The sequence below is a fragment of the Bos mutus genome, chromosome 15, assembly GCF_027580195.1.
Source record: "Bos mutus isolate GX-2022 chromosome 15, NWIPB_WYAK_1.1, whole genome shotgun sequence".
Taxonomy (NCBI): Eukaryota; Metazoa; Chordata; class Mammalia; order Artiodactyla; family Bovidae; genus Bos; species Bos mutus.
Genome location: NC_091631.1, coordinates 15,312,952 through 15,326,990, shown reverse-complemented (window position 1 = coordinate 15,326,990; position 14,039 = coordinate 15,312,952). Strand labels below are relative to the sequence as shown.

The window sequence follows — 14,039 nt, the reverse complement described above, 5'->3', positions numbered from 1 at the left end:
GGAAATTTTAATTGGGTCTCTAAAATTCCATATATATGTATTAGTCACAGGAATGTGATAGTGCTTTTGATAAACTACTTTAATATGTTTGATGTGGGTCCATTCATTATCGAATCTCTTTACCCACCTGTTCTTTCGTGAAGATAGTTGGGTTAAGAGAGCAACTATTGTCGTCACTGCCCATTACCATTGATTACTGTGTGCGTGTGTGTGTGTGTATTTAATCTTTTGGCTGTGCCACACATCATGTGGAATCTTAGTTCCCCAACCAGGGATCGAACCCACGCCCACAGCATTGGCAGCTTGGAGTCTTAACCACTGGACCACCAGGGAAGTCCCTGTGTGTATATTTATAATATTATAAGAACTTTATGATATTGCTGGTGTGATGCTAGTTTACAGATGAGGGGGCTCAGGACTCAGGAAAGGAAGCCCAAGATCACACAGCTAGAAAGTGGCTGAGCTGGACTTGAACACCTGTCTGATCTTTCCTCTCTGCCATGTACACGCTCACCATCATGGTAACAGGGTTTTAGGTTTTTCTAAAGGAGAACACTAAGAAATGCATAGGTTTTTGATAGGATATATACCACTGTGGATCCCCCACGCCATAAGCATAGGCCTTTGATTATCTAAAGATGTGAGGTAAGTGGTGAGGCATCTCTGAGATTCTGTGACCTTTGGAAAAGCTGCCTGCATTGTGTGGGACCAGCTGTAGCCTTTTGAGGGAAGAAGGGGATCTGGGTGGGAAGACCTACTGGAAGGTAGCAAGGCAGAGTAAAAAGAACATGGCTGGTGGAGCCAGGAAGATTGAGTCTGTCTCCTGTGGGCAAGTCTACCCTGACCATCAGTAAAGTCAGAGGGTAATAGCACCAACTTGATCAGATTATTGGGAGGGTCAGAATTAGATGAGACGAAGAATAAATATCCTGTGATATCTGCAAAACAGTTGTTAGTTGCAATTGCAAAGGGACTTCTTCTTACTCTGTTTTCCCACAACTTTCTCATGCACTCACTCACTGAGGGACATATACTCACTGCTGCTTAAAATTTTGCAGGCCGTCTCTTTCATGCTAGCTTGAGAAACCGTCAGTTTTTATAAAAAGTCTATCGTTTCTGCATAATTTTCCATTGCCTCCACGCTCCACTTTCTGAGTTTATATGAAGGGCTCAAAGGACATTGGGTGTCCACCCTAGTCCTTCCAGACAGTCCAGCCAAGCTTGTGGTCACATCTTCCCTGGTTGGAGGGATGGGAATGCCGGTTGGGTTTGGCTTTCGTCTCCTTCGTGACGGACTGTCTCGCTGACTCCTCCCGAAGCCTCAGCCTTCCTAGAGGATCGAAGGCTTCTTCAGCCTGGAGGCATGACAGTGTCCAAGTGCCTAGAACTCCATGCCTTCACCCGCCTAGAGTGGACAAGGGTTAGTCACGCAGTGAAGTCTTGTGTCCTCTGTTCTCTTTTGGCAGAACCAGCTTCTAGCAAAAGGACTGCTGTTCGTGGAGGAGAAGATCAAGCTGTGTGAAGGCAAGTACAAGGCAGCCCCCATCTGGTGGGAACTCTGACTCAGCCTTTGATGCTTGGACAGATGAAATGAGTCTGTCCAAGAGAGGCAGGCTCCAAGCGCGTGAGTCACCCCAGCCACCTCTTCTCCAGCTAGGCGGCAGCGTTTCAGTTTGAGTCACTCCTGGCAGTGCAAGTCAGACTGCTTGAGAAATGAGGGGGAATTAGGGTGGCCTCTTGGGAGACCCCCATAAGGGCTGGTTTTCAAAAGATGTATGCCAGGAGTCTCCTTTGAAGGAATACATTATACTGTAGATCCTGTTCCCTCTGGTCTGATCCAGGCTATTTCCTATTGACCTTTGTACTGTTTCTTGGGGCTTCCCTGGTGGCTCAGATGGTAAAGAATCTGCCTGCAATGTGGGAGATCTGGGTTCGATCCCTGGGTTGGGAAGATCCCCTGGAGAAGGGAATGGCTACCCACTCCAGTATTCTGGCCTAGAGAATTCCATGGACAGAGGAGCCTGGCAGGCTACAGTCCATGGGGTCACAAAGAGTCAGACATGACTGAGCAGACTTTCACTGTCTCTTGAGGTCGTATCTGTCAGATGGTCCACTCATTTGAGGGAGACTTAGCAGGCACCCACTCAGTGGGGTAAGATTTAATAAGCAAAGAAAATTTCCCCAGCCTTAAAAGATTCTAGAGTCTAACTGATAGAAAGGCATTGGATGGAGCTGGGAGCTGGGATGAAGACAAGAGTTGGCCAATAGACCCCATGGCTCCACTGATGGCTACTGTCAGCTCCCGTCAACGTGGATCCTGGTTGCAGCTTGCCACTACTTCTTGGATGACTTTTGGAAAGTTTCTCGTTGCTTTGAGTCTTGGTTTTTCAAATAATGTTTTAAATGATAAAATGGAGGTAGGGATTGTACGGGATATGGGAGTAGAACCAGCACAGTGCTGTCCCTGGCACATAGTAGGTATGCATACTGGTTCCTTCTTTTTTTTCTACTCCAGCCCAGAGACCTCTACTGTTGATCAAGTTTACTTCTAGATTCAGATGTATCAGGCAGTGGACCATCCTTTTTTCTCTTCCCCTTCTCTGGGAAAGACACTTGTGTCTGTGTCTCCTGGAAAGCCAAAGTAGGAAGAAAAATGAGAAACTGACCCTGGAAAGTCCCAGGGCCCAGCACCCAGTGAGTGCTCACCAAAACTTTGAAAAACCAGAGGTTCGAAATTAACCTCTGTCTACTCAAGAGTTGACTGAACCTGCAGCCTTGTTTCCCTCGAATGCAATTATGTTGAGTGCTTCATGGCCTTTTTGCATTTTGGAGTGGGGCTAGTACCTAGGCGTGAAAGGTGGGTGGCTTCCACGTCTTCGACCACGTTGTTTGTAAGTCATTTGGGGAGTTATTTGAGAGTTATATGCTCCTGGAAATGTGGATAACCAGAGTTATGAATGAGATCCTGAGCAAAACTAGAGATTCAAGGGACCTTAAAAGGGAAAGCTGACGGTCTGTCACCCAGGTGACACTCAACATAACTACATTCAGAGTGAACACTCAGGTGCAGAGCTTGATAGGAGAAACAAGAGCATCCAAGTTTCTGTGTTTCTGCTCCAAAGCGTGACTGGAGAGCAGTGGCCGGGATGTTCTTGCTGGGTCCCTTCTTGTCCTGCAGGTTGGGCGGCAGGGTCCTTTCTGCACAGTGAAGGCACTCTTACATCTTCAACCAGAACATCTCTACATGTTAATTTTGTATGTTATAACTCCAAGAAAGATTTTATTGGATGAACGTGTTTTGCTATAAAATCAAGTTTGGAATCTGTCTTATCATTGAATAACCTGTACTTTATCGACCTGACTTATACACGTCCACCCTGACTGATGGCTGCAGAAAGGACAGAGGCAGCCCCTAGCTATGTGGTTCTCTTTCGTAGGGAGAATATGCCTTGTTAGTTTCAGTAATATTTTCTAGAGCTTTAGTGACCTTGGCTTTAAAGAATTTCTCAGACTTATTCTGTACACCTCTGATCTAAACCTCTGTGGCAATTAGAGGACAGTTTTTAATAAGATAATCATCTAGAAGCTTCCATCCAGACCCTTTTCATCTTTGTAGAGGACTAAGCCCTTGACTTGGGGGCTGTTCTTGGAGGTAGAGTCACGTCCTCCCATTAACTCTTTCCTCCCCAGGCTACTCTGTTTAGCTTGTCTCTCTGATGTTCTTCTCTGAACATTTTCCAAAACCTCCATTCCTCTCTGAAGTTTGAAGCTGACAATTAGACCCAGGTTCCCAGGAGACGCACCTTCCCATTGCTGGGTTGAATGATGACTACATGTGCCAATGAGTACTCAGTCTTGGAGGTGAAGGGGAGAAAGTAGGAGGAGCACTGAGCAGCAGGCTTTCTGTCCTATCTTTCTAGTCGGCAGGGCCTCTGCTCGTCTCTGTGATGGAAGGCTCAGGGTAAGGGCCATCAGTAAAGGAGATGGCATAGCCTTTTCTCCTTTGAGACACTCTCTCCAAGTGTTGGGGTTCATGTTGGCTTTAGGCACCAGCATGCCCCAATGTTGCAAACTGTCCTCTTGATTTCCTGACTCCTCCCTGCAGTGAACTAGCAAACCTGCCTTTGAAAAGAGGATGGTGACTGATTGATTCATTCAGACATTTATTGATTATCTATTATGCCAGGTGCTTTGCTAGGTGCTGAGAACACAGTGGTGAGCAAAACTTCATAGGATTACAAATCCTGAAGGTGCTCACAGCCTGTAGTGGAGACATGTATTAATCAAATCACCACCAAATATAAAACTGTAACTGAGACAAGTACTAAGAATACAATCCATAACAGGGGGGTTTGACCAATGGGGGAGACTTTCCTGTGGAAGTGATGCTGGAGTTGAAACTATGAAGAAGATGAATACATCTTCTGTTTATGAAGATAAACTGATGTAGGTTAGGCAAAGAGAGAAGGCAGAGAATAGTCTCGACAAAGGAACTAGCATGTGCAAAAGCCCTGTGGCATGGAGGGAGGATGGTGAGTGTAAGGGGCTGAAATAAAATTCACTTAGAAGGGGAATTCAGAAGAGGATGAAGATACAGAAGAAGAAAATAGACTCTCCCCAGCCAGGTTGCCATGGTGTGGTTTTCTTTATCTAAGAGGAAAGGAAAATGTTGGAGCTGACTATTAAGTCCTGCCTGCTCTGTCCTGTCCCGTATTTGGGTTAAAAGGTAACCTCCTTCCACTCACCAGCCTTGGCATTTACAAAAACCTATATACTTAATACTTGCCATTCATTCAATCAAAGATTTCCAAAGAGTGAATCACCAATGTGTCTGGCACCATGCTAAGCACTAGAAATAGAAAGGTGAGCAGGAAGACAGGGCGGTGCCATTACTTCCGTTCTAGTGGAGGAGACAGAGAAGTGAATGAGTGATTCCACCAGAGTGGAATTAGCTCTTGGCTAATTACAAAGGAGAGTAGAGGGTGTTATGGATTTGCATTTTCCCTGGTGTATTTCACTCTGACCTTTTAAAATCGGCACATCTTTGGTCCTGCCACTTAAAAGTCATGGCTTCATTCTGTTCTCTCTCGCAGCCACTGCTTTTGTTGTCCGTTAAACTAATAGATGGACATCACTAAGTGAATCTTTCAAGATCTGTTCAGTGGATCTGGCAATGTATTGCCAGACGCATCTCTCAGTGTTTAATCTCGGCTGACCCAGTTTCCCTGCCTCAGCTGGGCAGAGACAGTGCCCAATCAGCTCTGCTATCTAGGTCATTAAACAGCAGCCACCGTGCCGACTCCCCTCTGCCAGTGCCTGCCTTTCCTGCAGGTGCAAAAGTTCCTCAAACAGCCTTCCGGTGGTGTTGGGTGACCTGTGTCCATCTAGCCTGGGGGGAGTGCTTGGCCAGGGCTGGGCTTCCTGATCCCGGGGGTGTGGATAGACACGGCGTCAGGAGGTGGCTGTGTTTTGCAGATGACCGTTCAGAGAGTAATGCCTTTCCAGTTACAGTGGGTGCAGGTGATAGTTTCTAAGTCCTCTTTCCATCTTTCTCAAGTGATAGCTCAAATCTAGACTGAAAAACCAGTGTCTTAGTGATTGCAAAAAAAAAAAAAAAGATAATATTTAACTGTGCACTTGATCTTGCTGGATTATACTGGCAAGAACATGGGTTCTGGAAGCCCAGCTTGGCCTTCTACCTGTGTTCCTTTGAGCCCAGATACCTGGCATGTCTGAGCTATAAAGCAGGGTAATAACATCCATTCATGAGATTACTTATAGATAATAGTCTAGCACAGGGCCTGATCATGTTGTAACCATTCTCATGATGATTGCAATTATGTGCTTTTCAAAATTCAGCTCCCTTTTGTAGACTAAGGGAGAGAAGGCATATTTGCATATTCTTGACCATCTTCCCATCCAATTCCATGTTTACTGTAGTAGCACTTAGAGATCCAATATAGGTAATGAGCTTTCCCCCGCAACACCCCCGCCTGTGCTCCATTTGACTAGGAACTGCCTCCCAACCACTCCTGTGAGTAATGACCACATTCTTTTCTTTCTTTCTCCCCTCCCATCTTCTCGCCCTTGTGTAGGTGAAAATCGCATTGAGGTTCTGGCTGAAGTCTGGGACCACTTCTTCACTGAGACTCTCCCCACCCTGCAGGCCATATTCTATCCAGTTCAGGTCAGTCTCACTGGGGAACGATCTCCTGCCGGCCTGGGCAGTCTGTCTTACTCCCTGACCGGTGCCCCCTGGGGCCTGCCAGCGAATGAGGGAAAACCAGGAGCCTGGGCACTGCCCGAGTTGGATCAGGACCTCGGACATCTTTGGAAGGCACTCTGTTCTATATTTAGCATCTAACCTCAAGCAGCGAACAGTGCATGCATACCTAGCAATTTGTAGGCTCTCCTTTCCTTCTTGGTTTTGAGGATGTCTGTATCTTCTTAGAGTGGTTTGTTTCTTCTTTTCAGAAATAAGGGAAGATGGGGGAAGGAGACTTTTTTCCCTTTTCTTTCCTTTTTTCCCCTCCCCACTTTCTTTGAAGCATAGTGGTCTGGCAAGTTTCCTGTGACTCCCAAATTCCGGGAAAGGAGTAGTGTTCCTTGCTCTCCGTAAGCGATTTCCTGAAGACGAGAAGGCCCATGATGTAGCAGAAAGAACTGCGGACTAGGAATCTGTAGTTGAGTGTAGGCAAACTCATTTCCCGTCTCTGAGCATGGCTCCGTTTCATCTCCTGCAGAATGAGGAATTTAGAGTACGAGATGAACAGCATCTCTTATGCTTCTTATTCTGCGAGCTCAGCTCATTTCTACCATGTGCTGGTTTCCCTCTACCCTGCTGCAGGGGCCAAGAACAGGATTGGTCAGTGCCTGGTGAGAATAGACACGCCCTCAGGCAGACTGACCAATAGATGTTCTTCTCCAAAGTGTACATGTCTGTCATAGGCTTCCGTTGCTGTGTGCTCACAATAGCTCTTCCCATTGGGGTTAAGGCTTCGCATGCAATCAGGTTCGGAGAAGGCAATGGCACCCCACTCCAGTAATCTTGCCTGGAAAATCCCATGGACGGAGGAGCCTGGTAGGCTGCAGTCCATGGGGTCGCAAAGAGTTGGACACGACTGCGCGACTTCACTTTCACTTTTCACTTTCATGCATTGGAGAAGGAAATGGCAACCCACTCCAGTGTTCTTGCCTGGAGAATCCCAGGGATGGGGGATCCTGGTGGGCTGCTGTCTATGGGGTCGCACAGAGTCGGACACGACTGAAGCGACTTAGCAGCAGCAGCAGTAGCAGCATGCAATCAGGTTAGATTAGATGTGAAGCCATTGATAGGAATTACCTTGTACCAGAGGTAAGGGCCCACGGGCTTTGTTTGCTCTGAATGCTGTTTTAAAGGAATTCTGGGTTCTTTTAAATACATGTCAAATATTTTAAAATCAGAAGATTACGCCTTCAGAGTCCCTTTTTCCAATTCCAGTTTGCCCCTAACAATTCCAGTAGAAGCGTGTGGCCTGCAGCCCACTGCTCTTTTCATCCCATCCCTGCTCCCCGCTGCGCCCCCATGAGAGGATTTATAGCTTTTCTGTGGATGGCTCACCCTCTGTGTCCACAGACTTGTCCCTTTGCTGCAATACTCACTCCTTGGCCAGCAGTGGGTCTTAAGACGACATGCTTGGGAGGCAGGGTTGCCAGATAACACAAATTGACCTACAGGATGCCTAGTTAAATTTCAGATAAACAATAAACAATGCAATATTTGGGACATACTTATACTAGAAAGTTATTCAAATGTAACTGGACAGCCTCTGGTTTATTTGGCAGCCCTACTGGAGAAGGGGTGTAGACCTAGGTCCTTCTTAAGATTCCCTGTGTCTACAGGGAATTCCAAGATAGAGATACCCAGATGGGTTTTTTCTCTTTTTCACCGTGCTTTGAGGCATGCAGAATCTTAGTTCCTTGACCAGGAGATTAGGGATCAAACCCTCACCCCCTGCAGTGGAAGCTCAGAGACTTAATCATTGGACTGCCAGGGAATTCCCCACTAGATGGAGTTAGAATGGGGAGTGAGGAAGCTGAGTGGGCTTGGCCCTGGTATTGGAGGGTCAAGAAGGGCTCCCTTAGCCCCAGATTCAGGCAGGAGCCCAGTTGTGTGGATCTGAGGATGACACTGTCCTGCTTCTCTTAAAAAATTGTAAGATCTGGGACTTCCTTGGTAGTTCAGAGGCTAAGACTCCATGCTCCCAGTGCAGGGGAGCCAGGGTTCAGTCCCTGGTCAGGGAACTAGATCCCTCATGCTGCAACTAAGTGTTCACATGTCACAACTAAAGATCCCCGCATGCAGCAATGAAGAGTGAAGATTGTGCATGCTGTAACTAAGACCCAGAGCAGCTAAATAATTAAGTAAAAAAAAAAAAAATTTTTTTTTTTTAAGAAAAACTGTAAGATGTTGCAACATATGCTGTTGCCCCATCCACCTCGCCCACCCACAATTTCCCAAGTGCTGCTGCTGATACAGATACCCCACTTGGAGAACCCCTGGGCTCTTACTACTGGTAATAACACCCTCGGGGTGTCTGTTAGTCTAGACACTAACTTCCTGCATAAGTGTCTGCGTGAGACCTGCTTCCTCACTGGATAAAGGTGTTTGAGTGCCCACAGTATTCAAGGGTGTAGAAACTTGCCTGCCTTTTTCTGTCTTGTAGAGTGAATGGAGTCCTGGAGAGGAAGCAAGGGCACAGACACTTATGAGATAGGCAGTCAGTGCCAACTGCTAAGATGTGGTGCAAAGAATAGAAATTGTAGGACCTTGGGAAAGGTGGGGGACCACTACCATTGGGGGTGGCCAGGGAAGGCAATCAAGAAGGAGTGGTTAGGGATTTCCCTGGTGGTCTGTGGTTAAGACTCCATGCTTCCACTCCAGGGGCATGGGTTTGATCTCTGGTCAGGGAACTAAGATCCTACGTGTTTCAGGCAGCCCCAAAAAAAGAACTTAGAACTAAAGAAAAAAATTTTAAGAGAAGAAATGGTTAAACTGAGCCTGTGAGGTGTGGGTGGGGTGTATCTCTTGGGACTGGAGAGTAGGGGGCTGTGAGAATGGCAAAACCACTCTTGCCCGTGTTTCTCTAAACCCTAAGGAGTTATAGGAAGTGCAAAGCTTCCTTAAGTCTTGACCAACTTGAGGAATGGGAGGCCACATCCCTTTGGGAGGATACCCTGATGATATCTCATCTTCTCTAAGAGCAGCCAATTGGGGTATGTGCTGTGTACACACATGCAAAGGAGTGTCTGGGAATGGGCCCTCCTTTCCCTTTCTGTTTTGGGAAACTTTAGGAGCTCTAGAATCAAATACTTTATCTTTGAGATCCAGCTCTACTTTGGGTAAATTCCTGTCAGTCTGGGTATAGGGTTGTTCTTCTGTGGATTGGGTTTTATTACGATATCTATCTCAGAAGTGGTCATGAGGATCAAACGTGCCATTTATATCTGGCATGTTGAGAATCAAGCCCAGCACATGGTCAGAGGTAAGGGTCTTACTTAGCCTTCCTAAGATAAGGATGAGCTCTTACAATTATCAGTCACTATTTTCATCCTCAGCCCCTATCTACGTGGTTGAACAAATCCTTTTCTTCTACGTCTTCAGTGATTTTCCTTCCTCTGTTACTTGCATTGGCAGAAGAGTCTTAACAGGTCCTATATTTCCTTCTTTGCCTGGCATACGATAGGTCCACAAATATTGAATGGCTGAAGCTGAGGACACAGCCTTGAGTGTAGGGAGGCGCTGTCTATCTTTCCTCTTGTTTCCTCCTCTTCCTCCTTCCTCACTCACAGCCCAGCACGACCCTCAATATATGGCCTTGTGTCACCTTTGCGTCGTTTAGGCAGGTTGAGTCACACCTTACTTTTTTTATTGACATATAATTGATTCACAGTATTAGTTTACAGTGATACAATATTGGTTTACAATATAGTGATTCAGTGTTTTTATAGAGTGTACTCCATTTAAAGTTATTGTAAAATATTGGCTATGTTCCCTGTGCTGTACAATATATCCTTGTGGCTTATTTCTTTTATACCTAGTAGTTTGTACCTGTCCATCCTCTAGCCCTGTGTTACCCCTGCCCCTTCCCTCTCCTCACTAGTAACCACCAGTTTATTCTCTATGAGTCTGTTTCTGTTTCGTTATATTCATTAGTTTGTTTTGTAAGTGATAAGGTACAGCATTTGTCTTTATCTGTCTGATTTTACCTAGCATAAATACCCTCCAGATTTATCCTTATTGTTGCAAATGGCAAAATTCCATTCTTTTTATGGCTGAGTAGTGATGAAAGTGAAAGTAGAGAGTGAAAAAGTTGGCTTAAAGCTCAACATTCAGAAAACGAAGATCATGGCACCTGGTCCCATCACTTCATGGGAAATAGATGGGGAAACAGGGGAAACAGTGTCAGACTTTATTTTTTGGGGCTCCAAAATCACTGCAGATGGGTGACTGCAGCCATGAAATTAAAAGACGCTTACTCCTTGGAAGAAAAGTTATGACCAACCTAGATAGCATATTGAGAAGCAGAGACATTACTTTGCCAACAAAGGTCCATCTAGTCAAGACTATGGTTTTTCCTGTGGTCATGTATGGATGTGAGAGTTGGACTGTGAAGAAAGCTGAGCTCTGAAGAATTGATGCTTTTGAACTGTGGTGTTGGAGAAGACTCTTGAGAGTCCCTTGGACTGCAAGGAGATCCAACCAGTCCATTCTGAAGGAGATCAGCCCTGGGTATTCTTTGGAAGGAATGATGCTAAAGCTGAAACTCCAGTACTTTGGCCATCTCATGTGAAGAGTTGACTCATTGGAAAAGACTCTGATGCTGGGAGGGATTGGGGGCAGGAGGAGAAGGGGACGACAGAAGATGAGATGGCTGGATGGCATCAATGACTCGATGGACGTGAGTCTGAGTGAACTCCGGGAGTTGGTGATGGACAGAGAGGCCAGGCGTGCTGTGATTCATGGGGTCGCAAAGAGTCGGACATGACTGAGCGACTGAACTGAACTGAGTGTTCCAGTGTGTGTGTGTGTGTGTGTGTGTGCACAGCTTCTTTGTCCAGCCATCTGCCTAGGGGCATTTAGGCTGTTTCCATGTCTCAGCTGTTAAATAACGCTGCTATGAACATTGGGGTGCATGGATCCTTTTGAACCCATGAGTCATACCTTATCTTAAATGAAGCTTTCATTCTGAAGGAACAGGGGTCAAATATTCTTCTCTTCAACAGCCCCCCTGGGCCTTGGAGACACCAGTCCCACCCTCTGATTGTGGTCCTGGCTCCCATGTGGTTGGTGACAGATCCCACAAGCTCTTACGTCCCGCTGCTGCCTCTTCTCTTCCACCAGGGTCAGGAGCTGACCATCCGCCAGATTTCCCTGCTGGGCTTCCGTGACCTGGTGCTGCTGAAGGTGAAGCTGGAGGACCTGCTGCTGCTAGCGCAGCCCCAGCTGCCCTCGTCCATCGTCCAGATGTTGCTCATCCTGCAGGTGAGGCGCGATGGAGACGTCACTGAGGGATGAGGGAAAGGGCCCCTGTGGCTGGAGCACCCTGGCTCAGTTTGTCTTCTTTAGTGTCATCGGTCACGTTCCAGTTCCTTTGTCCGTTTGCTGTGCGTGCAGCGAGCCCTGTCAAGGTCCCTCTCCTCCCGCAGTCTCCCAGGACACTTGGAGATGCCCCATAAGCGATGGTCCCTTTAACGTGGGGAATTTGGCATCATTCCCTGAGGGCCTCCTGGGACATGTTCTTCTACCCTCTGGGAGTCAGGAAGCCAGAGGCTGGGGGTGTGACGGTGACAAAGGCCGGTCTTTCCCCAGCCCAGGACTGACTCTGGGTGGCAGGGGTGGCAGCTTCTGGATCTAAAGGAAACGTGCAGGTTGTACTGCCCTCGGACCATCCCCACTGCAGGGAAGTTGGGCCCCAGTAGCTAGAACTGCTGTTTTCTCTGCCTGGGTCCGCACTGTCCACAGCATCAAGAGATCTGGGGCTGGTTTTTCCCTGCCTACCTCTCCTACAGAGAAGAGCCATTTCTCTTTCCCAGTGCATTTCCAAAATGGCCCTGAACCAACCCTCCCTCCTCAAAACATACAAGGGGCTCAACCTTTCCTCCCATGGGTCATGAGGTCCTATCCTTAGGCTGTCCAGGAAGAGGCTGAACCAGAGACTTTGACCACCCTAGAGATCTGATTCTCCCTGGCAGGCACAGGCAGGTCTGAGACTGTCCTAGAATGGTCCCTTCTGAGGGGACCTGCCCAATCAAGCCAGTGTGCCCCCTGCCAGTCAGTGCCCCAGGGTCCTCCCCCGCCCCCGTTCCCCCCACCAACAGGATCCCATGCTGGGTTTAATTCTCTTCCCTGATGGCTCAGATGGTAAAGAATCTGCCTGCAATGCAGGAGACCCGGGTTCGATCTCTGGGTTGGGAAGACCCCTGGAGAAGGGAATGGCTACCAGCTCCAGTATTCGTGCTGGGACAAACCCATGGACAGAGGAGCCTGGCGGGCTACAGTCCATAGGGTAGCAAAGAGTCAGACAAGACCGAGTGACTAACACTTTCACTTTTCATCACCATCTGGAAGTTCTTAATTTTTGAACAAGGGACCCCACATTTTCATCTTGTGCTGAGCCTTGCAAATACATAGCCAGTCCAGCAGCCAAGCCAAGGATAGCTCCTTCCCAGAGGGCTGTGTGCAAGTCAGGTTCTTTGCCCAGGGATTCTGATGCAGCTCAGAATTTCCTTCCCACTTCTTGCCTCTTCTCCTCGCTCTGCATCCCTCTCTTGTTTAGTGCTTAGGAATCGTAGAGCGGAAGAGTCTTGTGGGGAGAAGGCAGATGAGAAATATCAAGGGGTGAAAAAATGAGATAAAAGTGTCCTCAGCTCTGAAACCCAACCGAGGTGGTTTTGGGGCTGAAACTGCTCTACTTTTGAGGCTGTGGGTGGGTCTCTGAGAGCATGAATAAGGCTCCCCTCTCCCTTCTGCCACCTGGAGGATCCCCTCACCCTTGTGGAGAGTCTCGTGTGCCTTCCTAAGTGAAGCCTTTCTTTTCTCAACATGTAATTCTGTAGTTAGTTGTGATAGATACTTATTTTTTTTAACAAAGAAGCTTTTGTAATACCATATTGCCAGTGGTCGGAGAAGGCAATGGCACCCCACTCCAGTACTCTTGCCTGGAAAATCCATGGACGGAGGAGCCTGGTAGGCTGCAGTCCATGGGGTCTCGAAGAGTCAGACACGACTGAGCGACTTCACTTTCACTTTTCACTTTCATGCATTGGAGAAGGAAATGGCAACCCACTGCAGTGTTCTTGCCTGGAGAATCCCAGGGACGGGGGAGCCTGGTGGGCTGCCATCTATGGGGTCACACAGAGTCAGACACGACTGAAGCGCCTTAGCAGCAGCAGCATTGCCAGTGGTAAAGAACCCACCTGCCAGTGTAGGAGACGTAGGAGACCCGGGTTCGATCCCTGGGTCAGGAAGGTCCCCTGGAGAAGGAAATGGCAACCCACTCCAGTTTTCTTGCCCAGAGGATTCTATGGCAGAGGAGCCTGGAGGGCTACAGTCCATGGTTTGCAAAGAGTCGGACACAACTGAGTGACTTAGCACATTACACATATTAGTAGTTCTGAAATTCCACCTGTTTTTACTTTTTTTAATTTTTGTTTCATATTGCAGTACAGTTGATTTATAATGTTGTGTTACTTTCAGATGTACCACGAAGTGATTCAGTTACACGTGTACATGGATCTCTTATCTTTTAGGTCCGTTTCTCATATAGGTTATTACAGGGTATGAGTAAAGTTCCCTGCGCTCTACAGCAGGTCCTTGTGGAGTGTCAAGCGAGGCATCTTGCTGGCCTTTCCCAGTGCTTCTGCTCTTGCTGACGAACATGAAAAACCCTCAGGTCTTCTCCCATGAGCAGCCCCCTCAAGTGCCAGACAACCTCGCTCACGTTTCCTCTGCACCAATTCTGACCCCTTCCCGGTCCTGCAACCACCAAGTCTTCTGC

The 14,039-nt window shown here is 47.4% G+C and overlaps 1 protein-coding gene across 1 annotated transcript in view; it reads left to right on the top strand.

Moving 5' to 3' along the window:
• PRR5L (proline rich 5 like) overlaps window positions 1–14,039 on the top strand; it is a 78,907-nt gene that overhangs the window by 53,392 nt on the left and 11,476 nt on the right. Inside the window, 3 exon segments of the mRNA XM_070383543.1 lie at window positions 1,467–1,524; window positions 6,096–6,187; window positions 11,384–11,524. Coding sequence (XP_070239644.1) covers window positions 1,467–1,524; window positions 6,096–6,187; window positions 11,384–11,524 — 291 coding nt within the window.